This window comes from Ischnura elegans, chromosome 9 (genome assembly GCF_921293095.1).
Source record: "Ischnura elegans chromosome 9, ioIscEleg1.1, whole genome shotgun sequence".
NCBI lineage: Eukaryota > Metazoa > Arthropoda > Insecta > Odonata > Coenagrionidae > Ischnura > Ischnura elegans.
Window position 1 is genome coordinate 112,481,008 of NC_060254.1, and position 25,666 is coordinate 112,506,673.

General features: G+C 38.5%; 1 protein-coding gene across 10 annotated transcripts in view; it reads left to right on the top strand.

Moving 5' to 3' along the window:
- The window catches only part of LOC124166034 (dystrophin, isoforms A/C/F/G/H-like), a 957,857-nt gene that overhangs the window by 254,853 nt on the left and 677,338 nt on the right, over positions 1–25,666 (top strand). For all 10 annotated transcript variants that reach the window (XR_006866384.1, XM_046543616.1, XM_046543612.1 and 7 more), the window contains 9 exons: positions 8,196–8,353; positions 11,260–11,443; positions 11,602–11,827; positions 21,015–21,193; positions 22,129–22,335; positions 22,630–22,804; positions 23,830–23,991; positions 24,107–24,210; positions 24,974–25,126. Coding sequence is in view for 9 of the 10 variants with exons in the window: in XM_046543616.1 (XP_046399572.1) it covers positions 8,196–8,353; positions 11,260–11,443; positions 11,602–11,827; positions 21,015–21,193; positions 22,129–22,335; positions 22,630–22,804; positions 23,830–23,991; positions 24,107–24,210; positions 24,974–25,126 (1,548 nt within the window). In the remaining variant the exon portion in view is untranslated. The remainder of the gene's footprint in view (positions 1–8,195; positions 8,354–11,259; positions 11,444–11,601; positions 11,828–21,014; positions 21,194–22,128; positions 22,336–22,629; positions 22,805–23,829; positions 23,992–24,106; positions 24,211–24,973; positions 25,127–25,666) is intronic.

Consider the following 25,666-nt stretch of genomic DNA (forward strand, 5'->3'; position numbering starts at 1 on the left):
ACCACACAGCATGAATGACTCTAGTGGACTGAAGCTCGTGGTTTAGAAGCTCCCTCAAGAGACGAGAAAATATCTCGAAGGGACCCTGGTATACGCTGACTGTTTAGATGGAATCTTATCTTCGTTGATTACTGTCCAGAAAAAAAAAATAAAAAAAAATAAATGCAGAGCGAAGCACATGGCCCCTTCGCTTAGGACTAACGAGGCGGACCAAACACACTTGGGGCTCGAGGTGACGACAAACAAGGAGAAGACAGAGAGAAGGCATTGAGCATAGAAGATACCGTATCTCAAGCTAAAGTAGCTGACCCTTCCCGACGTCTCTCAAGCGGAATAGGCGAAAGTTTTCATGATAGAACAGTTAAAGGAAGACATTGAGTTTTTGGACCGAAGTCGTCAACGCACTGGTTTAAAACGGAATTTTATCAAAGCATTTTTTTAAATCTTGAAGGCATGAAGCCGCAATGAATATTTTATTGGAGAGGAAAAACATTTCTTCAAAAGATAGAGCAATTAGTTTCAATTTAACATACAATATCTGGCGGAGAAAAAATATTATATACAGTAGGTCAGGAAGCGTACTGGGTACGCATGACGGTGGTATACGAAATTTAAAGGGTGCGTACTGGGTACGCATGATGGCATTGAGGGGTTAAACAACACTTGTAACCAGCACCAAACATGCATCATTCAATGAATGGCGATCGCCAATCAACCATTGATTCGCATAGCAAAGCTCGTCTTATCATTCATTGTAGATGCTGCCCCATGTCAGTCATAAATTGTGACTCATTCACTCTACACCTCGCAACTAAACTTAATTTTGCAAAAATTTGCACCATGTCAATTGATGTGCTCAGTGTATCAATGTCGCCAGGCTTAAAAAATGAGTGCGTTGATTATATTTCTGGATAAGTACAAATGTTCTCCAAGTTTGTTGTAAAGGTATTTGTGTCGCTAATTGTCTCGTGTCTATGCTTGCTGCAATTAAAATTAATGAAAAACTTAACGCCGAGTGAACACAATGAAGACAACAAAATATACTGCCATGACAAAGCTCCGAACCCTGGCCCTCTGGGCGGGAATCACGCTACCACTACCCCACCTGACCCATCTGCTGAGGGATGCCATATTTTGGCATTATATTCGACTTGTGAAAAGTACCGCATGAAAATTAATTAATTACAGCCAAACTAAGGCCCATTCAACGGAAACACTACTAGTTCAGAGATGTGTTCACTATTCCGAAGGCCATAAAAAATAGGCATTGAAAAAGGCGGAGCAAGGTATGTGGTCTCCCCTTGTAAGTGCCGTCTCTTTTGTTGTTTCGTGGTCTACCGTGGCATTCTTGATTCGTTGATCTCTCCATCTTTCAGATTTTTTTGCTTTGTTTGTCATGGGGTGACGACAGTTTTGCCTCGATTCTTCCAGGTATCCTCTGCTCTAAGTGCCCACATCAGTATTTTGCATCTCCTTTGCACCACAGTTTCTATCCCAGAAAAATTTTTTAGAGTTAAAAAACAATAAAAAAAAATTTACATGTGCAAAACTTATTATTTTTGCGTGTTCCAGGAAAATTACTTCATTTTTACACTGATGTGTTTACACTATGCCTCCCAAATATATGTGAGAATGCCGTGGACGTAATCAGAAAATTTGCAAACTTGCTTAGAGAGTATAAAAAATACATACCTTGAGACCAAATTTATAGTGCTTCATTTTAATGCTGTCTTTTTTGATTTTTTCTCTGACATATATTTTTAACCAATAAAAAATATGACAAAAAACATGTTTAGAAATGCTACACGTATTTTAAAACACATGATGTATTATATTTTAACGATGCTAGTGAAACACATTTTTATTTTGCTATAATTTTTTTAAGGAGTAATTAATATTTTTTGTAGTATTCAATTTTTTCCTAACACTGCGCCTAACCATAACACATAATCAAAGTACTTCTACACACATTAGGTAAAAATATGGAAGGAAACCGAATGAAAGAGTGCAAGAAAAGGGCGAATGGTCAACTGACCGCTGGCGGTCATTATACAGTAGAACCTCACTTATGAAACTTTCAGCGGAAAACCAAAAAAAGTTTCATAAGTGAGGAAGTTTCATATGTGAGGTTTTTCCGTATTCAGGATGAAATCCTTTCCTATAGGGGCTGGTTTGTTTCCAGGATGCAATTACTCATTTGGAGGGAAGAAATTGAAGCCTAATAATCTTATTTACTCACAAGCAACACCACAGATGATGTGTTACTTTAAGAGAAACATAATTTTACATTCCTGAACAACATTACCCATGGTTGAACGTTTAGCATTCCAGGTACTAAGCTGCAAGGCTATCATACTGGAGAGATTTTGGAATGATGACACTAAATTTTCACAGAGAAGCCAATTTTTTAAAAAAGTTGACTCATTAAAAGCGGTTTACAGGAAATTCGTTTTACCAACTACAGGCAAACCCCAGATTGGAGATTGAAGAAATGAAATACCTGAGGAAAGTCATCCAAATTCACCCCGCAATTATAATTTTTAATAACCCCGGGAGCAAAATTTCACTAATGCATCACGAAGGCTTCACACCCTATGGACCCGGGTTAATGGCAGAGGCAGAAAGTTTTCAGAGATGGCTCTATCCCTGCTTGAGAGTAGTGTGGACGGAACTTCCAGTGCAACACACTGTCGGGCAGACGGGACATTAAGCCCTGGTTAAGCCTATCGTTACAACCTGGCTAATTCCAACACAGGGTTTCTATACTCCCTCTCTTATCTCATGGCGCTAATGACCCCAGCTGTCAGTTTTCTCCCTCTAAATACCATGCCATAGATAATATGGAGCACCTGGCAGTGGCGTAATTATGGTTGGGGGATGAGGGGATGGATCCCTCTCCAAAGCCTCAGAGAAATTTTAAAAAATTTTAAACACAAGTCTAGCTTTAATAAACAGCAACTGCATCTACTTAAAGTTAAATTTTATGTGCCAAAATGATGTAGAACATATTTACAGGCATGCCATTTTTTTTAATTTTACGGAAATCCCCATTGCCTCGGAGGGGTGGGGGGTGAAGCCGCCCCCCAGGTACTACCGTCACCCCCTAAGCATATTCCTAGTTACGCCACTGGTACCCCGGATATTCCGTGACTAAGTTCACTTTTCCGGTGCTTAGAAAACTTTTAAGTGAGCATTTGAAATAATCGTGCAACTGCTACAGTGATGAATGGACAAAAATAGATTAAGAGCCCGGAAAAATCTCCCCTCTCAATAATGTTTACGCACTAAAAAAGAATTTTCCCATGACATTTTAGTAATAATAGATTGAATCTACCGGGTATAGCTTCTCTGTCGGCATTCTTCCACGAATTCAGCGCCGGGAACTTCGACTCACAAGCCGTGTGACTCATCTTCACGTAATATTTTGCTTCCCCATATATGAAAACAACACCAGACCGTTTTTGTACTTCGATATAATGGTTATAAGTCATTCCTGAGTCGAAAGGAACTGCCTTATCTCTCGCGTTTTGAATTTGACTTTAATGATTACGTTACTACTGACGACGCGAGTTATTCTCCGAGGGCATTCGTACTAACTCTCGTTCAGTTAAAAAATACACGCTTGCCACCAGGCAGTCAAGGTCAAACTATATTTCATTTAAACCCGCAGATACAAGTTGGGTCAGTTTTGATCTGCGCGCCGCGTAAGCAACTTTCCTCCGGCTCAATTCATCCCGCGGATGAGGGATTAGCCCGCGGAATGAGTCCACGCATGCTGTTTTTGCCATCGTGTTGAATCACCAACGGCTTACGTCCATACTACAAATACGATAATCTTTTTTGGATGACCGTGGAAGCCAAAATTTTGGTATGCGAGGATTTTTAACGGCTCATTTTGGTGTTATTTCGCTGGGCGACGGGAAGCATAACCTTGGAAAACTCGAGACAATCTTCCGTTAGAGATAGATATTCCGGATTAACGATCATCTACTGCAGTTAAAATTAATATCTAATAAACAGCATCGCTCATAATTAAAACTTATTATTCTTCATTGACATATCTATGTAATGAGCGCATACTAGCCCCGCTCCTGAGACTAAAATCGGCGCGCCTACCGCTATCTTCTCGTAGATCAGTTCTCTGACAAGTCGTACAAGTGAGGTATTTTGTCACATTGGACTGGAAAAATACGTTTCATAACCGAGGGCGTCGTATAGGTGAAGAGTTTCATAACTGAGTTTGGAAATACATGGGTTCATATGGGGTTATTCACCGGACCAAAAAAAATCGGCGTATAAGTGAGGTCATCGTATAACTGAGGGTCGTATAACCGAGGTTCTACTGTATATAGGTATGCAGCTTACCCTGGTCATTCTAGTGTTAATGCATATTTAGGCTATTACTTGATGAGAGTTATCCCCTGAGTTCATTTCAGTGATATCATTAATTCAGACCATTAATTTTATTTTTTAACTCTAAAATATAGTTTAATGAGCCCCCCAAATATTTTCAATGGCAACTGTGAACCATCAACCTCTGTCTCCTCATTTTTTCAAATTTATATCGATAAATGAAAGTGAAAATGTTCAAACTAGTGTATATTTATTCATTTAATATTTCCCACCATTGTTCTGTGTAACTAGTCCCAAGAGCTCCCATGTGGAAAGCAGATACATAGTGGTTGGAGAAGGTAATATCGTGCCCAGTCACAAATTAATGGTATTTTCCTCTTGCCATGGTATTTGCCTCTTGCCCTTGATTGGACAGTACAGCCTCACCCTACCATCGGCCCATGTGTAGAGGCAAAGATTATCGGTGAATAAAAAGCTGTGAATTTCGTCATAAAAATCTGTCAATTTCGGTTTAAAATTTCATCATAAAATTGCAATTTCGTCATAAAAAAATAAAGTTTCGTCATAAAAATTCACTCGTCACAAATATTCTTTTTTATCCCAAGAACAATAATTTCACCAATAAAAATGCTTATTAGCATCTTAAATATATTTTTGATGGTAAAAACCTTGATAAAGAAGGGTCAAGGCAAATGCTAAAGGAACAAGTTGAGCATTTGTTAGATACACATACCATAAACGCTCTTTGCAATGCATGTATTTCAACCGCATACCGCTAGACAAATGCGGGAGTTGTATAGATGGAGAATATTTTTGATTGGTCTAAATTTCACTTTCTCATTGGCCTGCATGATGTAAAAAACTTAGTTTTCACTTAACACATTGATAACAAAAGTCTTTAAGGTCTTACACAAAAAATATAATATCAACACATGCAAGTATGTGTTTATCTATTATCAATAATTTTTTTAAATATGCCCTCTGAAATTATTCACACGCTGGAATTTAAAATTGGCTGAATCCTTCTTTTAGTGGAATTGAGATCCATTGGTCAAACTTGACTTTAATTCTACATTTTTTGGAAGTTTAGTGGTTATTTTATTTATATTTCCATGCATGGAAAATCCTCTTTCTGCATCTACATTTGCCACAGGGTTTTCACACAATTTTCTACAAAATGGGGGAAAAATCATTTTAAAGGGCAAGCATTAGTGGAAGTACTGAAAATGCTTTTCCTTCTTCCTGAACTGATCTAGCAGAATCCTTTACAGCAGAATAGCCAAAAAGTTCTTGAGTTTCTGTTAATGATTATATGAGGACATTAGCAACAATTGTGCTAAGTCCTTCACATCAGTTTTCAATATACACCTTGAGTTAAATAATCTTCCCATGGCTGTAATAATGTTCCTCCCTGGGTCACTGTATACAAGGAATGACAACTTGATATCATTCTTTATGCCTATTTGCTTCAGGACCTCACACATCGAAAGTTTCACAGATTTTTTGAGACTATTAAGCGAAGATTCATTTTCTTTTCCAAACTGTGCATTGCTGACTAGGGTCAAGGAATTCTATAAATTAAGGTTGAGTCAGTTCTTAAATTTTTTCGGTTCTCGGTACCGTTCTGGTTCTCCCCCATCAGTTCTCGATACTCAGTTCCAAGGATGAACTCTATTTAAATTTGCCATTAATTCAGGTAATTAAACAACCACAAGAAGTGAACGAAAATAATTTCACAAAAGATGTTAATTAGCAGGAAAGCTCTGTAAAAAAACTCAAGATCGCCCCTATCATTTTATTTACCAAGTAAAAAAGTTAAATAACACACTGTTAAGAATGCATGATCGACCAATACGTCTCATTACATCAGGCAGCCACTGGTTCTTTCTCCAGGTTTTTTTGTAACTTCTAAGTCAGATTAAAATACATTCTGTGATGTAACTAGCTTAAATTGTTACTTAATTAATTGACAACTGATTTGCATGCTTCACTGTCACAGTTCTTATAACCTCAACAATAAACTGCTCAAAACGCCGGTACAGCGACAACATTCATAAACTGAGCGGCAACGAATGAACGCAAAATTGTAATGCGGTGTTGCATTCTGCAGGATAACCACACTTCTCGATGCTTCGCATAGGTTTATCAACTTACGAATAGGCTCTCGAAACTCATCTAGCTCGTATATCGCAGAATTGCTGTATATACTCATGAATCAATCTTAACACCACTCTCAGTCGAAACGATTTTCCGCTGGTGCCGTTCACGGCACAGCACACGACGTTGCAGAAAGTCGTTTCGTCTGAAAGCCGCCCGAATTTCACGTGAACGGCGGCCGGTGAAAAGTCGTTTCGTCTGAAAGCGGCATCAATGTAGCATAGCCTATATTTCATGCCGTAGACGGAGCATCGCCAGGCTGGATTGAAATGGGCGCCTTGCCGTCAACGCAACGGTGTTATGCGACTCGTTTGAAGACATCCATAGACCTATAGTAAGTTGAAAGAACGTCACTGTTCGGTGGCCGGCGGCAGGCGAAAAGTCAGCTTGTTTGAAAGCGGCCTATGCGGCAGCAGCTACAGAATGTTAAAATGTTGGCGAGAGCGACAAATTGACGACCCCTTAAATGCGCGTGCTAGGGAGCAACTCTTAAAAAAAAAAAAACATTGACGCCATGCAATCGGAAAGTAATACATGCGTTTTCAAATCTTTTTTTTCTTAACTTTTTGGCCTTGAATACGCTGCGAACCATTTCGGATTTGGGCGCCAAATTCAAATCCTCGCAACAGTTCCGAGCCGGTTCCAAAGCACCGACTTTATGCGATCGGTTCTTGATACCGGTTTTTTAAGAAAACTTAAATAACGGGGTATTTTTTTACTGGCATCGGTGGAAAATATCGCGCCAAATTCGCAGAAAAAGTGCTTAAACGCGAAATTTCGTGGAACCAAGTGAATTTCGCGCAACTTTGGAAATTTCTCGTTATATTTCACGTTTCGCGGTTCGCGAAAATTCGGTGCCCCTACTCATGTGTCAGTTGAAAAGTCCTCAAGCAGCATGAAACCTGGTTTTTATGTTCTGTTTTGCCCTGATTCAACGTTATGCTCTGGGCCCTTTTACATTTGAGTTGGAAAATGGTATTGCTTTGCTAATACATTATATCCAATGGCAAAGAGGCAATACACACTAGAGGACTCAATCATTACATAAGTGGGCCTTTGAGCAGATCCCTTATTTTGTGAGTGACTACTCCAGGGCCACCATTTCTATTCTTGATATGTAGTTGTATTTCTGGGGGTTTGACCCAATTTCAGGATAAAATTGGGGTCAGATTCAATATGGCCATTATTCATTTAAACCAACTTTATTTAGTAAAAAACTTTGTTTACAACAATTTCTTTGCAATTGCATTACCTAATATGGAAACCCATGGGTTTGTTTTATACATCCAGATGAATTTTTATGACACAAGGTGTTTTCCCTGTGTTCTTCATAATATGGGGATAGGGAAAATTATTGAATCTCTATGTACCTATCTAAATTATTAAAATTATTTGCTCCATAAAAATTATTCATTTTAGGGGCTCTCATTTGAGATTAAATGTAAAAGATTAATGAATTTTTACCTTGAGATTATTGATTACATCAATGATTGGCTGTAAAATTAAGTTACCAAGTGATATTTTGGGAGCCAACTGTAATATTAAATGTTGTTTTAGCCTTTTTTTTACGAGTTACCTTGATAATTAACTAGTTTTCTCAGTATTATTGGCAAATTTAGGACAAGTGAGTTGTGGTTATACTCTTTCATTATTATAATCATTAAACTTTTCTTGTTGTTTCGCAGGTTAAAGTGAAGTCAATGAAGGCCCATGAGGATAAGTTGAGCAAGCTAAATGCAAAAGCAAATACGTTAAGCAGTCATCTGGCAGCTAGAGAAGACAGAGATTCTATCTTATATGATATGAAGAATTTTCTGACTAAATGGGAAGATGTTTCGGAGAGGTAAGATTGTCCTCTGTTTCATCATGGCAAAATAATTACATATTTAATCTTTATTGACCCCTTTAAAGATGTAATTAATGTTCAAGGAGTTCATTTAATGAAATATCAGGCATATTCTATGGACATTGAAATAAGGAAAGAAATTTTTGTTTTGATATTTTTCAACCTAACATTAGTCAATTTAAAAGTGCTTTATAAAATATTAATGTAACTTATCAGACTGCTGCAGTTATCACTCATTTACTAAGGCATGCAGATAATAATGTTTGAGGAGTTTTTTTGTATTTCCTGCTATACAGTGTCCAGTTCAGGATTTTCTGGTGTATCTTTGTGACACTTGCTCTGTTTTTTCTGGTGTGTGTATCTTTGTGAAATTTACTTGGCAATTTGAATGAAAAGCAATAACTTGGCAATTTCACCTGAGTTCATTACAAACCTGTGTGTTTGTACCTGATGATGTCTTGCAACATAGAATTACCATCGGTTTTTAATTTGGTTTAATGCAAATAACTCTTATGAATGAAGATGATACAAAGTTTCAGTAATGCTAAGCACAACACCTGGTCCTGACAAAGAGTCTCTATTAGGTGCACTGCAAATTTTAAAATATTTCAAAATTGCTAATTTCGAACTCAGTCCCAAGGGAGATGTAATGCTTTAATTTTTCGAAGAATGGAAAAAACTTGATAGCAAAACTACTTATAAAAATGTAATACTATTGGGGTTTGTTTTTCTATTGTATTTTGGAACTATATCTTGCATTGGATGGAAAGACTGTTGGATGGGGAAAACACGTAACCACTGGCAGCGGTCGACAAACATGGCGGAACAAACCACACTCTAAAATTTCTAATGCATACCTTTAAAAGAGCTCATTGATGTCTTTCATTGTGTGCTCACATGGGGTGCAATGTTTGGACGTTCCAGACAGTGACGTTATGAAGGTAGTTGATTGCTCTAGTGGGACACTTGATAACCTGCAGTGGCTGACGAGGGATGGGGGAACACAAGATGAGGAATACAAATACGTAATAGAATAGAATTCCGCCAGCATCTAAGGCGCAGGTCACTTGTGGTCTCCCTCCTGAGTAATTTCTTGCACTGGGCCTGAGGCAGTGAGCGTGTGAGCATTAATGGGCGGTGGTGGGTCTCTGCTGCCTTGTCGCCTGACCATCAGCTCTGGACTTTTTGCCTGTAGTGTGTTATCTTTTTTTGAGACCTTTTGTGAGATGTATTAAATTATCTTAAAATTGCGTTGTTCGATATTATGGAGTTCTGATTTTTCAGTCTGGATGACTTTGTATCATCAAGATTTTAGTATGTTCCAAGTGGGAAGAATTTATGGTTGCTGTTTTCAGTGGGTTAATGGACGGGGAACTACAGGAAATTTTTAAATCTATACTGTCCTCTGTCACCTGGTTTTATCTCCTTCAATTGCAAAATGGCAATCATAATTGGGGCACTGGCTATTTTATCACAAGCTTACCTGCCTCATCGTATGCTGTCAAGGTGATGAATTTTGGGCTGTCAGATCGCCTAGGCTTAGATTTCATATTCAAAAACGAAAGAAGGGTTTCAAAACCCATTTGTGATACACATCGTCCCACTTTTACCCAGCATATTTCACAGACCAGTGGTGAAATTTTTAAATCTATACTGTCCTCTGTCACCTGGTTTTATCTCCTTCAATTGCAAAATGGCAATCATAATGTCACATATTTTTCTGAAAATTTCATATTGCTCTTTGAACACTGCTCCCCCAATATAAATTATTCCCAAAACTATAGGTAAAAAGCCTAAGTGTAAGTGGTTCATCAAAGAATTGTCAAATTTATATTCTGAAGCAGTCCATCTGCCCTCCAAATATAATCACTGTGGGACATTGAGGACATAAAGGTTTGACTTCTTCTAAAGAAGGAGTACATCTACGAAATAAATCAAGCTAAAATCATGGCAAATGGTACTCTAATTAAAAATGCTGACAATGAAATAAAGGCAGTCTGGAAGGCTGTCTAGAATACTGAATTTGGCTCTTCATGTAGTAATTCACTACCCCCTTTCAACGCCTAAACAAGCACTTCAGTCAATATCACCAACTTCTCTGATAGCCCATCTGCTGATGCCACTTATCTATCTACTTAGTAAACTCACTGTAACTGCACCTGCATTCAAATGGCTGTTGGTTTATCCCACAGATATTTATTTAACTATCAAAAGTCTCAAAAATCAAACTGCTCTAATATTTATGGTTTATCTACAAATATTATTATAAAATCAGTGAACCCCTTGCAATAATATGTAGTACCTTCTTGCATTCAGTCAGGCTCCTTCCTCAAGGAACTCAAGGTATCTAAAATAATCCCTATACATAAAAAAAGTAGATAGAACTTCACCCTCAAATTACCGCCAAATTTTAATCATTCGTGTTTTTGGAAAGGTAATTGAGAAAGCCATGAAAACCCAGGTCCATAACCACGTTCAAAATAACAACCCAGAAGATGTACAGTGACTTTCGTCAAGGTCACTGTACATCTTCTGACATTAAATATGTGGTCAATAAATTATTGGACGCTTTTGAAAATATATCCTCCCTCGTACTGACAGCATGTGACCTTTCTAAAGCTTTCCCACACACTATTCCATAAAAATTAAATTTTATGGCATAAATAATTGCTAACTAAAAATCATTGAGTCCTATTTAACAAATCGCACACAATGCTTTCAGGTTAATAAAACACTGTCAGCCCATCTTAACATAACATATGGTGTGCCTCATGGAATTGTCCTTGGTCCTCCTTTGTTTTTAATTCCAATAAGTGATCTCCCACACCATTTACCTTGCACTTCAGTATTATATGCCGAAAACACTACTGTGATACATGATCCTAATGACTCCACCATTTCAGGTTGAGTGCTAAGCAGCAAGAGCTGTCGTCAGAGATTGGAACATGTGCAGTGGAGCCACAGTCCTTCCGGGATTCAAAAACTAAATTATCAAATTGGGTGCATGAAGTGGAAGGTGTTTTACTGTCCGAACATCCTATGCTGACTAACCCTCAGCAAATGAATCAGCAGTTGCTTCAGTTCCAGGTGAGAGAGACAAGTTTTTTTTCTTAGTCCAATGAGAGTATAATGTAATGAACTTTGTATTAATCATGAGTCAGTGCTCGAGTCATTTCGTTGAAGTAATCATGCTTCTTGCATCTGATGGTGATTTATATCTGTGTAATTTTCGTGCTTATCTCCAGGATCTTGCTCAAAAAACAGTTGAACTCCAGCCCTCCTTCGATGATGTGAATAGTGAAGGGCAAGAGCTCATTAGGAAATTGGAACTATTAGAAGAGTTTACCAAGGAGAGCGAGGCATCCAGCTGTCGTCAGAGTGAAATGCTGAGAAATGAACTTCAGGAGTTGGTTTCAAGATGGAGTGATATTCCAGTCATGCTGGAAGACCGAATGAAAAAACTAGCTCAAGGTGAGGGTTTATGTTTGGATTTGAGATTGGGTGTTCATTCCCCTATCGAAGCTTTTGTGCAAGTCCCCCGCAATCAAAATGTAATCTAAAATTGATGTGAAATATAATCGTGCTCAAAGAAGGCTATTCAGGCTTCCTCTCACGGCTGGCCACTCTCCATTCTGTCGACACTTCACAACTCGAATGATGTTCCTTCCATCTTCAGGGCTAATAGCGAGTGGATGAAGTTGGTCAGATTATATCATTATCGTGTGGAAGGTCTCATGTGATTGGCCGGGAGGCAGCCAATCGGATTTTCCTTTGGGCCGGTTTTCAGGCATTGCTTAAGGAATACCCGAGATGTTTCTACCGCTATGTTGACGATACATTCATAATCTGGCCCCACGGGAGGGAGAGATTACATAATTTCCTGAGCCATATGAACAGTCAACATCCAAATATACTTTTCACAATGGAAATCGAGGAACATCATTTGACCGTTTATTATAAATCCGGATAATTAGAAGTCTGATTTTTTCCAGCGATGAATTTTGCTTACGTGTTGACCGCTTGGCTGAAGTTGTTGTGGCTGATTGATGTCACTGATGTTTTATCCTCATCTTTATTCAAAATAATATTGCGGACTGTCAATGTTGTGAGCTTAAACTTATCGCTTTGATGCTCTTCATTTTCAAGAATTGATCACTTTCAATTTCTCTTCTAGGTTTAATCTTTTTCTTTAATTTGTTTATCTTTCTTACTTACTTATGACGTTCATTATTACGAACCCTTAGTTTTTTGATCCCATGAACTTCGTAATAATGAGAGTTTACTGTATCTAAAAGCGATATCTCTAATATTTTCTGAGATACAGTTAGGGACAAATATGTTCCTATGGATGGTAAGAGTAGAATTCGTTGAGAATAAGAAAATCATATGTGCTGACTATGGAATATTTAATTTTTATATATCGGGCCAATGAATATTGTCTACAAGTATTTTTTAAATCTTATTTTAAGTATTCAAGTTCCTTGCATATAGCGTGTCCATAAATGAATAGACCATCTAAAAGCTTAGGTCTAAAACAAATGGGAGGCAGGAGAGTTTCTCCCTTAGTGGCGTATTTTAAAACGCCCCTGTTTGTGTTTCTTACTCAAGCATCGTGCCGTCACATTGGTACCTAAGAGGTGAACATGGAAAAGATTGCAAGGGGTTTTCCGCTCTGATGGGGGTGCTAAATTTGCTGCCATAAGTGGGTATCCTGCAGCAATTACACTGCAAATAGTAATCGCATATCATGCTTAGGGAAATGCGTAGTTTTGAAGGACAATAGCTGATTAATAGTTAATATCTGCCTTGGCGAATAATTTCCAATACGCCAAGGGATTGATTTTTCAAAAATCATCTTCAGACGCTTTTATAAGGGTTGTTGCAATTGGAACTTATTTTGGCGTCATAACCTGTGGTTTAAAAAATTCAAAGGAGAGTGTACATTGTTGGACTAAATGGTGGATAGAAGAAATCGGAAATCGATATAAGTGAATACACCCATGTCTCGTATAGCGCAAGGGATGCGTTCCTCGGGGTCTTTGCGCTATACGAATTTGCGTTATATGAGAGCGTTTTATCATTGGGAAGATAGGGATGCGTTCCTGGTAGCATAGGTCTTGGGCATTGAATTTCCTCTAAAACATCTATATTCCCATAAAAAGCCTTAGAAAACATTATTTATATAAATGTTTATAGTTTAAAACATCTTTAAAGATAGTACGTACACATTCAAAGACTTAAATTCACGTTAAAAAAAATTCTTACGTGCTTTTGAAATTCCCTCATGTCGTGCGGGTGGGCTAACATCTGCTATCTCAGGGGATCGTAATGCGTTGCCGGCAGTTGACGATTTTTCAAACTAGTCTAAAAACAACTATTGTGTCACCCAGGCCCTTTTGTCGCTCATCGAAATGACAGGAAAATGCTACTTTGAATGCCATTTCATAGCTAGCGGAGTTTATGAATGATAAATCTTTTTAATTTGAAGTCCTCCGAGTCATTAGCAGCTACGTGAAACAGTCTTTAAATGCCTTGAAACCTGATCCAGGTTTTCCTTCCCTGAAAATGAATGAACGAGATTGCATTCTTTTCCAAAATAATATCGTCTCGTCAACACTAAAAACTGGCTGAGGAGGAAAGGAGCCACTTTCAATCACAGCTTGGAGTTCATCAGAAAATGTTGTGGTGACTGCGCTATCAACACTTGCAGATTCACCTGATATCGCCGCACTGAAAATACCTGCTTGCTGTTTAAGTTCTGGAACCAACCGGAGCTTTCACTAAATGTCTCGGAGTCATTACCACTCTCGTCTTTTTGTACTGATTCTCTATGAACTTTCCGTATGTGTAGACCGCTTGGTTGAAGTTGGTGCGGCTGAGGTCACTGATGTTTTAACTTCGTCTTTATTCAGAATAAGGCATCGTGCGTTTAAACTTCCGCGCAATATCGCTTTGACGCTCTCCATTTTCAAAGCAATTGACCTCTTTCAATTCCTCTTCTAGGTTTATAGTTTTTCTTGATAAATTCTTGATTTTTCTACACGCATTCCTATTTTTTGCCATATTCTCTTGGTTTTTACTCTGTATGGCTCTATCTAAATCACCTTCCACTGCTGAACTGTATTCCTGAGACGCAGAAGGCGTACGACTGCGGGGAGGGAACGAAGCCATTGTGTTTGAGTCTCTATAGTGGACCCTTTTATGTGTTGATGCTATTCATGCGCAACTCGGCCACCGCTCCATTTCTCCCCGGTGAATACCGATGACCTTGAAGGCTTTAGCGTAGACGGCGTAGACCCTCTACCTGGAAGTCAATCGACCGATAACCTATGACGGCAAAAATACGTCTCAAACCGTATTGCTGAAAAAAAATCATTTACACTAGCCCCACGCTTAATTAACGAGACAAGATAAATTACTTCGGTAGGCCGGCTATCTGGACCCAATGACGAGTAAAACTTTTGGCCATTGCCCAGCAATGGAGTTCCATTAATATATAAACAAAAAAGAAGCTTTGAGGCAAGCAATAATTTTAATATGCGTAAAATGATAGACATTTCGTGTGTACTTCGCGCAAGTTCACGTTTTATCACGAGAGCGTTTAAGATTTTTGATTAGGCTACACTGCGTTGCAATGTTTCTCCAAGGAACGTATTTGCGCTATATCGAAATTGCGCTAATCGAAATTGCGCTATACGAGACATGGGTGTAGTGCTAAAAGAGGGGTAGAGGGGAAGGAGCAACCTCCCTCCGTCTTTCAAGCAATGAGGCTAAGAGCAAGGGAGCGAGAAGCAAACACTTTCGATCTTTCGTGTAACGTCACTGCCTTCAAAGCGGGGGCAGGCAAGCTATGCGATGTACGCAGTTGGCGTTGCCTGAAGTTTCCTGTCCGTCTCATCTTGTTTGAACTATGCTTCATGTTTGAACTAATGCTCATGCTATGCTTGTTTCTTCTGAAATGGTCCTGTTTGGACTATGTTGTATATTAGAAGCCTTGTTGTGACTATAAGTCTTTGGGTCAATAAATTAGGGTTTAAAAAACTGAAATGCTGTCACAAGTGCGTCGCATTAGGTCTCATTCTTTCTTGAACCTTGTTGTGTCAAATGCTGAAAGCTACCGAGATATCTTTGGGCTCAGTAGGTGCTTCACCTAGCATTTGGCCCTCAGGAACTGGGAGAATTGAAGCTGGTAGACTGGAAAAGGTCTATTGGTGAGACAGAGTATAGATGAAACACGTTTCCATTGTTCATGTGCAACTTGATATTTTCTTTTGAAGCTAATAATTCATGGTCTATGTGGTCTTGGAAAGGAAAAAAACATAGTAGGCATGGGCTGATGGAGGGCTGAGGGTGGTTTTGTGAAATGTATGACATGGTTACTTTTGATGTGGTTATTATGCTACGGCACTGAGATTCCCCTGATTTTTGTTCAATCTCTTGGGAAGATCCACACTATGTGCCTGTCGTATTTTGCCTTTAAATTTTCCACGGCTGAAATCTGTTGAAATACTTTGAAGAGAGATTTTAAACAAAATTGTTTGTAAGTAGGAAAAGCATCACAGTGCAGTGGCATATGTGAAGAGAGGATTGGAACTCTTTCTACTCCCTCTTGTGGGACGTTGCATTCACGAAAGCACTGATTAAAAATTTCGTTTGCCCATTGTATTTCTGCAGCAAACTTGGATCCAGAGTATGAGTTGAAGGGCATTTTCCATGGGTATTTTGATTCAAGTTATCAGATCCGACCATCCCTAGTAAGCATCATAAGGTTAAGAATGCAAGTGAATACCTACTTATCTCTGAGCACCAATTATGTCGTGTAAATTTAGCTGAAAATGCTGCGTAAATTTTTAGTGTTGAAAGTGGAAATTTTGATAACTGTCGAAAGTAGGGATATACAACTGCAACGTCACACGATGGGATAAAGAAAAATGCGACAACATATTTTTCATTAGCTCTGATGCTCAAAATAGGGGTGCGTCTCTGACACGAGGTTATCCAGTATCTTATTTTGTTATCTTAAATACTGGCTTTAGTATTGGCTTGGATATTTCTGTAACCGTACCTCATAAGCCTTAACCCTTTGACTGCTGTGAATGTAGCTTTTCTTCCTTCCTGCCATGCACTCAGCACTTTTACCAGATGTGAGGAGTAGGTTTTTGGAGATAGAGCAGCAGCTAAAGGGTTAACCTCTTCCTCGTCCTTTTCTTTTATTCATCTTGTCTTAAATCTTTGTGTTTGATTTGTTGCTTTACGTAATGCATGGTCAGATTTGATATAACCAATGTTCTCACCATCATGGTATACTTGGAAGGTAAGTTTGCCACACAAATTCCTGCAAACGTATTTTCATCTACATATATTTATTCATACCTAACTTTTCCTCCACCTTCCGTCTCAAATCAATAGCTTTGGATGTAAAGTCATTTGTTGTCATGCTCGCACTGCCTGTATTGACATGGTTCTCTTGTCATGTCCATGCTTAACACGTTCAACGCTGACTGACGACGATCGTCGTCCGCCGGGTGCTATCCAGTGACGCCGGACGACGATCGTCGTCCAAGTCCGCTCTCCCTTTCTAAGGCCATATACGAGAGATGCCGACCCATAGCGCTTCCGTTTCGCTTGTCAGTCGTTCATTAGCCCTCAGAGCGAGTGCATCGCCAGTAGCCGGAGCGACTCATCTCCAGGAAGGTTCCTGCAGCTGTTTCTTTTCGGTGGTAAGTTACACTTTTTTTTTGTTAATTATCACTCTCCTTTTGTGGTTTTAATGTGTACCGACCCCTTTTTAACGTAAAACAACTTTCGTATGTGGTAAAAATCATTAGTTGAAAGTTATGCATTTTTTTATTTGCGATTTCCTCCCCCCCCCCCCCTTTCTCCTTGTACCCATATTACGATTTCATTGGTGTTTTTTTATTTTTTTATAATGTTTTTTTGTAGATATATCGCTTGTGATAAAATTTTGTAATTGCGTTTACAAAATAACTTCGTGAATGTAAAGTTGTTTTCTTTAATTGTATTTTAAAGCAGAGAAGTAAAGTCGTTCAGTAAAATTGTTACATTATGTGAAAAAAATTTCCGTTTTGGACAGATACTCATGATTCTAGTTTAGATTGAGGCTAAGCATTACAATGCATTCCGGACCGTGTAATTACATTGCTGCATTTAATTTTACCAGGAATATGCTATTAGCAAATATTTTACGTTTTTTTTACTAGTTTGTCTTCAATCGGTGATAATTTGCAGTATTTTACTCTAGTCACTTGTAACTTGAATATTTCCCTTTATGACATTCGATAAATATTTATCATCATTTGCGCTTGTTGTTATTGTAATTTTAATAAAAGTACTATTATTGATTTGCTTCAATTTTGTCTGCTGATATTGTTTCTTTTTCTCCTGTATATAGCAAACAAGTGGAAGCGAAATTTTACAGAAGTTTCCTGCTAACTTCCGATACAAGTGCTTTGGCAGTAAGGTACGTGATGTCATAAACATTACTCAATTATTTCATTGCTATGCGATGTTTTTTCTTGTTATACATTCATATAAACACGTACTTGTAAACATTCTTGTTTTCAGAAAGGAAACGCGGGGGTAACCAGGAGTAATGGACCGCAAAGGGAAGGGACTACCGGGGAAAGGGGTCCCGAAGAAAGGGAAGCGGGCGGTCAAAAGCCAGTCTATTGAGAAAACCACCCAACTCCCCTCAAAACCTCCCCTTCCAACCTCCAGCAGTAACCCCAGCCCTTCGAGTTCTGGTGAAAGCCGCCAGCCCCCTGACACCCCTTCTCGTCCCCCAAGTCCGCAGCCATCGGCCTCGCGGTCATTTCCACCCCCAAAAAGGAAGAGAAGGGAGGAAGAAAGAAGATTCGGGAGGATCCTTTCTGCAGAGGAGATGGCGGAACTTCTTTCAATGGACGAAGAAAGCGACGATTCCTCCTTCGGGGAAACGGAGTGGGGATCCTCGGAGGATGAAGAAGAAGGCAGGGTGGGTGATCCCTCAAGATATGCTTCTCCTTCCTCTCCTGGCCCTCTAGGCTCTCAGTCCCATCCCCTTACGACGAGAACTGCGACAAGGACTTACACTTGGACGGACAAAAGACCAACCCACCCACAATTCCCCTTCACTGACACCCCTGGCCTCAATACGCAAGACTCAGGAAACGATCCCCGTAAATATTTTGACCTCCTCATGACAGATGACATGGTGGACTTGATAGTGACGGAGACAAATAGACAAGCAGACGTTTTAATTTCTGCTAATGTATTTCCCAGATCAAGAATAACGAAGTGGAAGCCGCTCACATCGGTGGAATTTCAACGTTTTTGGGGGTTCTCTACCACATGGGCACATGCCCATTGAGTAGAATATCCGACTATTGGAGTGTAGACCCCCTTTTCAATTATCCTTGCTTTAGGAAATGCATTAGCAGGGACAGGTTCGCCGCCATCATGCAAGCTCTGCATTTTGCGAGTAATCCTGGTTGTGATGAGCCGCAACCGTCTGATCGACTCTACAAAATAAGGCCCCTTATTGACATTTTCCATAGAACAATGGACGATATTGTGACCCCGACTCAAAGACTGTGCGTAGATGAATCCATGGTTCTCTGGAGAGGTCGTCTTATCTTTCGTATGTATATGAAAGGTAAGCGACATAGGTATGGGATTAAACTTTACATGCTCACTGAACCTTCCGGATTAGTTCTAAGATTTCTCGTTTACACTGGGTCCTCCGATTCTGATGTGGGCGGGCCGGGTCATGTTGACAATGTTGTATGGAAATTGATGGAGGGGAGATTAGATTCTGGGCGATCCCTCTTCATGGATAACTATTACAACAGCGTTGACTTGACCCACCGCTTGCTAGAGCGGAGTACCTATTGTATGGGAACTCTTGGATCTAATCGGAAGGGGAATCCACCTCACGTTCTTTCTAAAAAACTAAAACGTGGTGAAGTAGTGGATGCATTCAGTTCCGAAGGTGTCTGCGTGATGAAGTGGAAGGATAAGCGGGATGTACTGATGATCAGCTCTGAATTTGGGAGTGAGCTGATCGATGTCCGTCGCCGGCGAGGAGGTGGCGTCACTTCCAAACCGGAGGCCATTGCTCGGTACAACGAGTCAATGAGTGGCATCGATCTCCATGATCAAATGATGTCATATTATCCCATTGAGCGCAAGACACTGAAGTGGTATAAAAAACTGGGCATCCACATACTTCACATAGTGAATAGCTTTTTCCTATTCCGTAAAACCCACCCTAAATTTCCTCTCCATGATTTCCGCTTATCTGTAATTAGAACACTCCTCAGTCCGTCATATTCCGAACCTATTCCTCGTTCCTCTCCCAGCCTAACCTCCAGGGTCCTTGGATTGTCTAAGCACTTTCCGGAGACACATGACATCGGCCAAAAACGAAAACGTGTCCCTCAACGACGCTGCACGTTCTGTAAGTCTAGAGGGTTCAGGAAGGATACGGCATATTTTTGCCCCGCCTGTGAGGGATGCCCACCCCTGTGCATCAAACCATGTTTTCAAGAATTCCATAGAAATGTTCAATGTTAGTCCTCTCCATGATTTAATGTATTAAATATTACATTTATACTTATGTATTAAATTTATTATTTATTTTTATTATGTATTTAAATATACTTTAAGTATTAAATGATAATAATTTCAAAATATTTTTTATTTTGCCTGGTTTTCTGTCCCCCCACCATGTACCTGGTGAAAACCGTTGTTTCTTTTAGGGAGGGCAGAGGAAGAGCGAAGGATGTAAAATTCTATTGTTTCCTAACTTTGGTATTCCCTCCTGGAACGGGTAAGAAGCATTAGCGCAAGTTCCTGGAAGATAGGGATCAGCACCCGGGTGGGTCGGGTTCGGGTGAAAAGCACTTCGGAAGTTGTCGTCTAAACCCAATTTTTGTATCCACTTGGAATGTCGTCCACTTCTCTGTATTACTCCTCCTTTGTCTGTTTCAACGCAAAAATATATTTCCCGGAAATTGCGCCGAAAAAATAAAAACGTGTCTGAAAAATTATGCTTCGAAATATTTTATACATTTTAGTTTCAATGAATGAAAAATCATTTTTTATATATAGATAAATGGTTAGAGCAGGTCCTTTTTTTTCATTTAAAACAATATAATTTTGAAATTTGAGCGAATTTACTTCGAGACTCATGACAACTGAACATAATATAACCACGCATTACACTACTGCAATGCTATCCGGTGACGTCGGACGACGATCGTCGTCAAATTTGAAATTGCGATTTTTCTTAAAAAAATTTTTTTTCATAACTTCCAAGGAACAATTTATTCAAAATGAGACCAAAACCATCTAAAACCAAAGAATTAAAATTCAGTCACCGGCAAAACTTTAAAAATTACCGCCGCGTTGAAAGTGTTAATATCAAGAAATAAATATGCTTCGTATTGTCCATAACATCTCTAACTCTTGGCCAAGCGTTGCTGATGTTTGAAGATCTGATTAATGAATCTAAATATGTATTACATACTTTTTTTTTAAAGCTTAAGGGATTTATATGTGGTTTGTCAGTATTAGAAGTTGTGGTTGTGTAGTATTTCTAGTTGCTCAATTGTTGGTTGCTTTATTATACAATTCATTCTTATTGCCCTTGTATCAGATGTTGATGCTGTGGAAAAATTTTTACAAGACAAGGAATGGTTATCAAGCTGGCTCTCTGGAGCTGAGCATTGTCTTGAATTGGTGAACATTGAAGAAGTTGCCGATGCTGAAAAGATGGAGGAAATGGATGAAGCTTCGCCAGGGATTACGCTGCAAGAGCAAGCTGACTCACTGAAGGTAAATGAAATGTTCAGTCTTAGTTTTATAAGAACACACTCTAAACTTGATGAAAAATGACCTACAATGGGCTAAGAGAGAAGAACTTTGTTGGTTTTTTGGAAGGCATTTAATAATGGGTTATGTTGAAATAGTTTCACAAATGACGAAGGGTTTTCACAAGTAATAGAGATTATCTTGGAATCTGCATGATGCGTAAAACAAGTTTATGAGGCACAACCACCATAACACAAGAACGGTACCGGAAGTACAAAAAATATTGACACTCAGAAACAACAGAGGAACAAAAATCATACAGAATAAACATACCTTGGCGGCAATTTAAGTTCACAACAGGTACTTTGGCTGTTTATCTCTTAATCCTTCGTGATGTGTCATTAGTTTGAAAGAAATTTGTTTCTCTGTTAATCGTGCTTGTTATTATGTCATTAAAAATTATTTTGGTAAAAATGACTTGTATTAGATCCAAAAGTCAATTTATTTTGTTATTTGCTTTTATTGTGTGATTTAACTGTAAACTGTAAAAATCACTGCAGCTGACATAGAACCTTTTACCCTTAATACCTATACATATATGCTCTGTATATTATGAAATCAGCTCACTATTCATCTTCCTAGGAAATGAACATTCATCAGGCTTAGTTATGGTAAAAAATAAATATTTCGGTGGCTCCTTGTGAAAATATTGTTTTAAATTTCATGTTAAGGCAGCTTTTGATTCATTTTTATCCAACCATTGAATTCAATGAATTAAATTTGCAAGATTAATTCAATCTGTGCAATACTTTTTTTTTTGTCTGATATTGTAAGGTAAAATGTTTTGGCATATTTTCTTCTGGTCTCATCTGATGCACTAAATGGCAAAATGCAGAATGCTCAAATGTACAAATGTATAATACTCATGGATAATCTTGCTCCTTGCACAATATTTTCAGAAAATACTGAATGATGTGGAGTCCTTCTCTTCAAAAGTGAGTTCAATCGAAAGCCGAGGACAGAAGTTGAGTGAAGCTGCTGATAAGGATTTCTCTTTGGAGATAGGGTCTGATTTGCATAACCTAATAGCGAGGTGGAAGAAGGTCGAGAAGAAGTCAAAGGAAGGACATGAGAAAATTACATTATTCTTGGAGAAACAAAAAAAGGTGTTGTACTACCAAAAGTCTCAGTTTCCTCATGGAAATATTTATTCATTTAATTATGGGAACAATAAATCATCAGTAACTTCTTACTTGCCAATGCGCAACTTCAAATCCCTACCCTTAGCCTGCGCTCACCTGAAATAGCATGTGCCTCCTCTATTCCTCTCTCTCTCTCTATCTTGTGTTTACTGCCGGGGAATTAATATTTTCCATGCCTGCTTATAAACTCTATTACCTGATATAGGACTAATTGACATTTTTTTGGAATAATTTGCAATTGAAAATTATTTATTTTAGGTCTTAAAAATGGTTGAAGAATTAACAAAATGGTTAAGACAGATGGAAGATGAACTTCCTCCTAAAGCTCCAATAAACTCATCTGGTGAACTTTTTAAAGTGAAAACCAAATTCCAGGAGTTAAGGGAAAAGGTTGACCAGAGAACACAGGAATTTCGGGACACAAACGAAGCAGGTATGATTCCAGCCCCACTTGTTAAAAAAAAGTTAGTAATCCACATGTATTAATCCATTCTTAAAAGGAAAATTGTTATTCATTTATGATGGTAACTCATGTGCCTTAATTTAAGAATACCAGGACTAGCAACGGTGATAACTTTTAAAGAGTCACCCGCAATGCACAAATTGTGCGAAAAATCCACGGGGAAAAAATCCTTCACCTTGACTGGGATTCGAACCCGGATCCCCCAATTTCTGAGTGCTGAGTGCTTTAGCCAGATCCCGAGGTGTCATTCTTCCCTGTGGAAATTTGTGGACTATGTATTCAGAACATGGTGGTATGGACATTGGGAATCACCGGGAAAAGCCGGAAATTGGGAGATCTGGGTTCAAATCCTGGTCAAGGCGAATGATCATGTGCCTTATTATCTGTGAACAGCTACGTAATTTTTAATCTCATTATATTGATCATATTGATCTCTGATATTGATCATCAGAGGTAAGGTTTTGCTTGGTTCATTTCTGTGTTACTAATTTTTATCTTGATCTTATTTTAAATGAGTGATTACAAAGAGTCTATAAAATAATTAAGCCAATGGGTGGAGATGGGAATAAGCTAATGAAGTTCTGGTGGCATAAATTTGCGTGGAGGTTTTTCATTATGGATGAATGAAAAACTGATACATGTTGCAAATGAAACCATCTGTTGAGTTCACAAATGTTTTCACAGGCGTAGGAATTTCACAATTTTCCTTTATCTATGGTTCAGTTATTGCATTGTTATGTTATTTTATAAGAAAATATGATCTCTGAAATGTTATATGCTCATGTGGTAAGCGTTATGACCAAAAACTGTCTTTGTCCTACCGTAGATAGTTGCATTTCCAATTTTTCCCTTTCCTCCTTTAAAATATGACAATATTATATGTGTCAATTATAAATTTTACTTCTAATATTCGGAGCATGTCAGTATTTTTTGGCCAAAAAGACTTCTCGGTCATATCATGACTCAAAAGTCACTCTCTGAATCTTTCTCTCTAGGAAACCATTTACTGTTGAGCATTTTTGGAAAAGGAGACTCGGTTCAGGAGGTGGCTCGTAAATACACTCACCTCAATGCCAAGTGGACGGAAGTGACTGACCAAATATATGAAAGGTGTGAATTTCTGAAGGAAGCTTACCAGCAGTATGGCGAATTTAAGGGTAATTCATTCAGCTATTATGTTTCACTCTATTCATACAAAATATTTGGTACTTGATGCTAGTGATGATTGCCTTTTTTAAGTTTCTAATGTAACTGGCATTTTATTCTGTGAAGCTTTAATGGCCCAGGAAATGGATTGGTTGGATAAATTGGAGAGACGCTTGAGAAAGTCGCCTAAGTCAGCTGCTGATGCTGAAGAAATCTCGGAAGAGCTGGATGTAAGTTCATTTAAGCTGTTTTTTGTGTTTGGGGTTTTGTTGCATGGGCAATTTTTAGGCATTCATTTACGAGCATTTCCCATGAAATTATTTCTTGATGGCATGCAATTCTTCCCGAGTATTCAATCAAAGTTGATATAAAAACTGTGTGTAAAACATTTACTAAATTATTAGATAATGGTGATCAGGAGAAACTGGTGCACATATGTTTTTGTGTGGATGTAATGGATGGAATCTGCTCTTAAAAATTCCCATTGGAGCATTTGAAGCATATTATTGTTTAGGATTGGACACTCTAATGTTTAAATACTTGAGTATCTTGTGTGCTGAAATACCACTCGGTTTGTGTGTCAGTTTCAAAATAGCATCAGACATTGGGATTCCAGATTTGTCATTTGCCCGGCTCAGATCTGCCATCTTAATAACTCATCATAATTTTGTGGTAGGAAAGTAGATCTTCCATTTGTGATGAAAGTATGCATGTGATTGAGTGGGGGAGTAAGATCCGGCCGATCAAGGAAGCCGGATTGTATTCCAGTGCACTTTGGCTTTTGAACAGTGTGCATAGTATTCAAGCACATACTCTCGATACATATTCTAGTATGGTATTTATGTCACTTGATCCCTTCATCATTTGTTGTTTTAGCATTTTGGGATGAAGTGAAGTGTAAGGGAAAGTAAGTTGTATGGAGATGGTCTTTGAAATAGACTGTAACCTTTTGCAGTTTGTGTCGTATTTCTTTTTCAATTGCTTTGATTGTAGGATTTAGAGAACTACATGAGAAATCACCAGGATACCCGTTTGTCTCGAATTCAAGAGATAAGCAACATGTTGGTCGAGGGTGAAGTGATTCCTCAAGCTATTCGTGCCGAGGTTGATGCCCTCTGCTCGCGTTGGAGAACTTTGAGTGAGCAGGTGTGTGGATTGATTATTTTACGCCTTACTCCTCTCTTTTTGTTTGATATTGATTTGCATTTTGTAGAGCAGCTTTTATTTATTCACTCTGATAGTGAAACCCAAAATGTTTAAGACTGCAGTGTTTCTGTACAGTTTCATGGTTTAAGAGATAGCTATCCCTTGCCAGTCCAAAAATATTTAATGTTGTAGAAATACATAGCCTACTTTTCTTCCCAAGCATGGCATTATTTTTTTAAGCGATTAAATGTAGCCAAGTAGTTGAATTATTGATTTGCTCAAGAATTCTCATGTGACTCTTGTACCTGTTTGAGTCTGTTGCATTAAATATACTTGTGAAAAGTGTATGGCCAAGATCTGCCCTTAGAGGGACACCTATCAGGAACAGCCTGTCGTAAGATGGCATGAATGTCATTACTCCTTTTCGGTTTTACTTAGTTGAATTCATGCAACATAAATTTGCTGTTTACAGTAATGTAGTGTCTTTTAATAATTAATTGGTAAATGCAGAAGTCCAAAATTTCACCTTGTTTAATAATG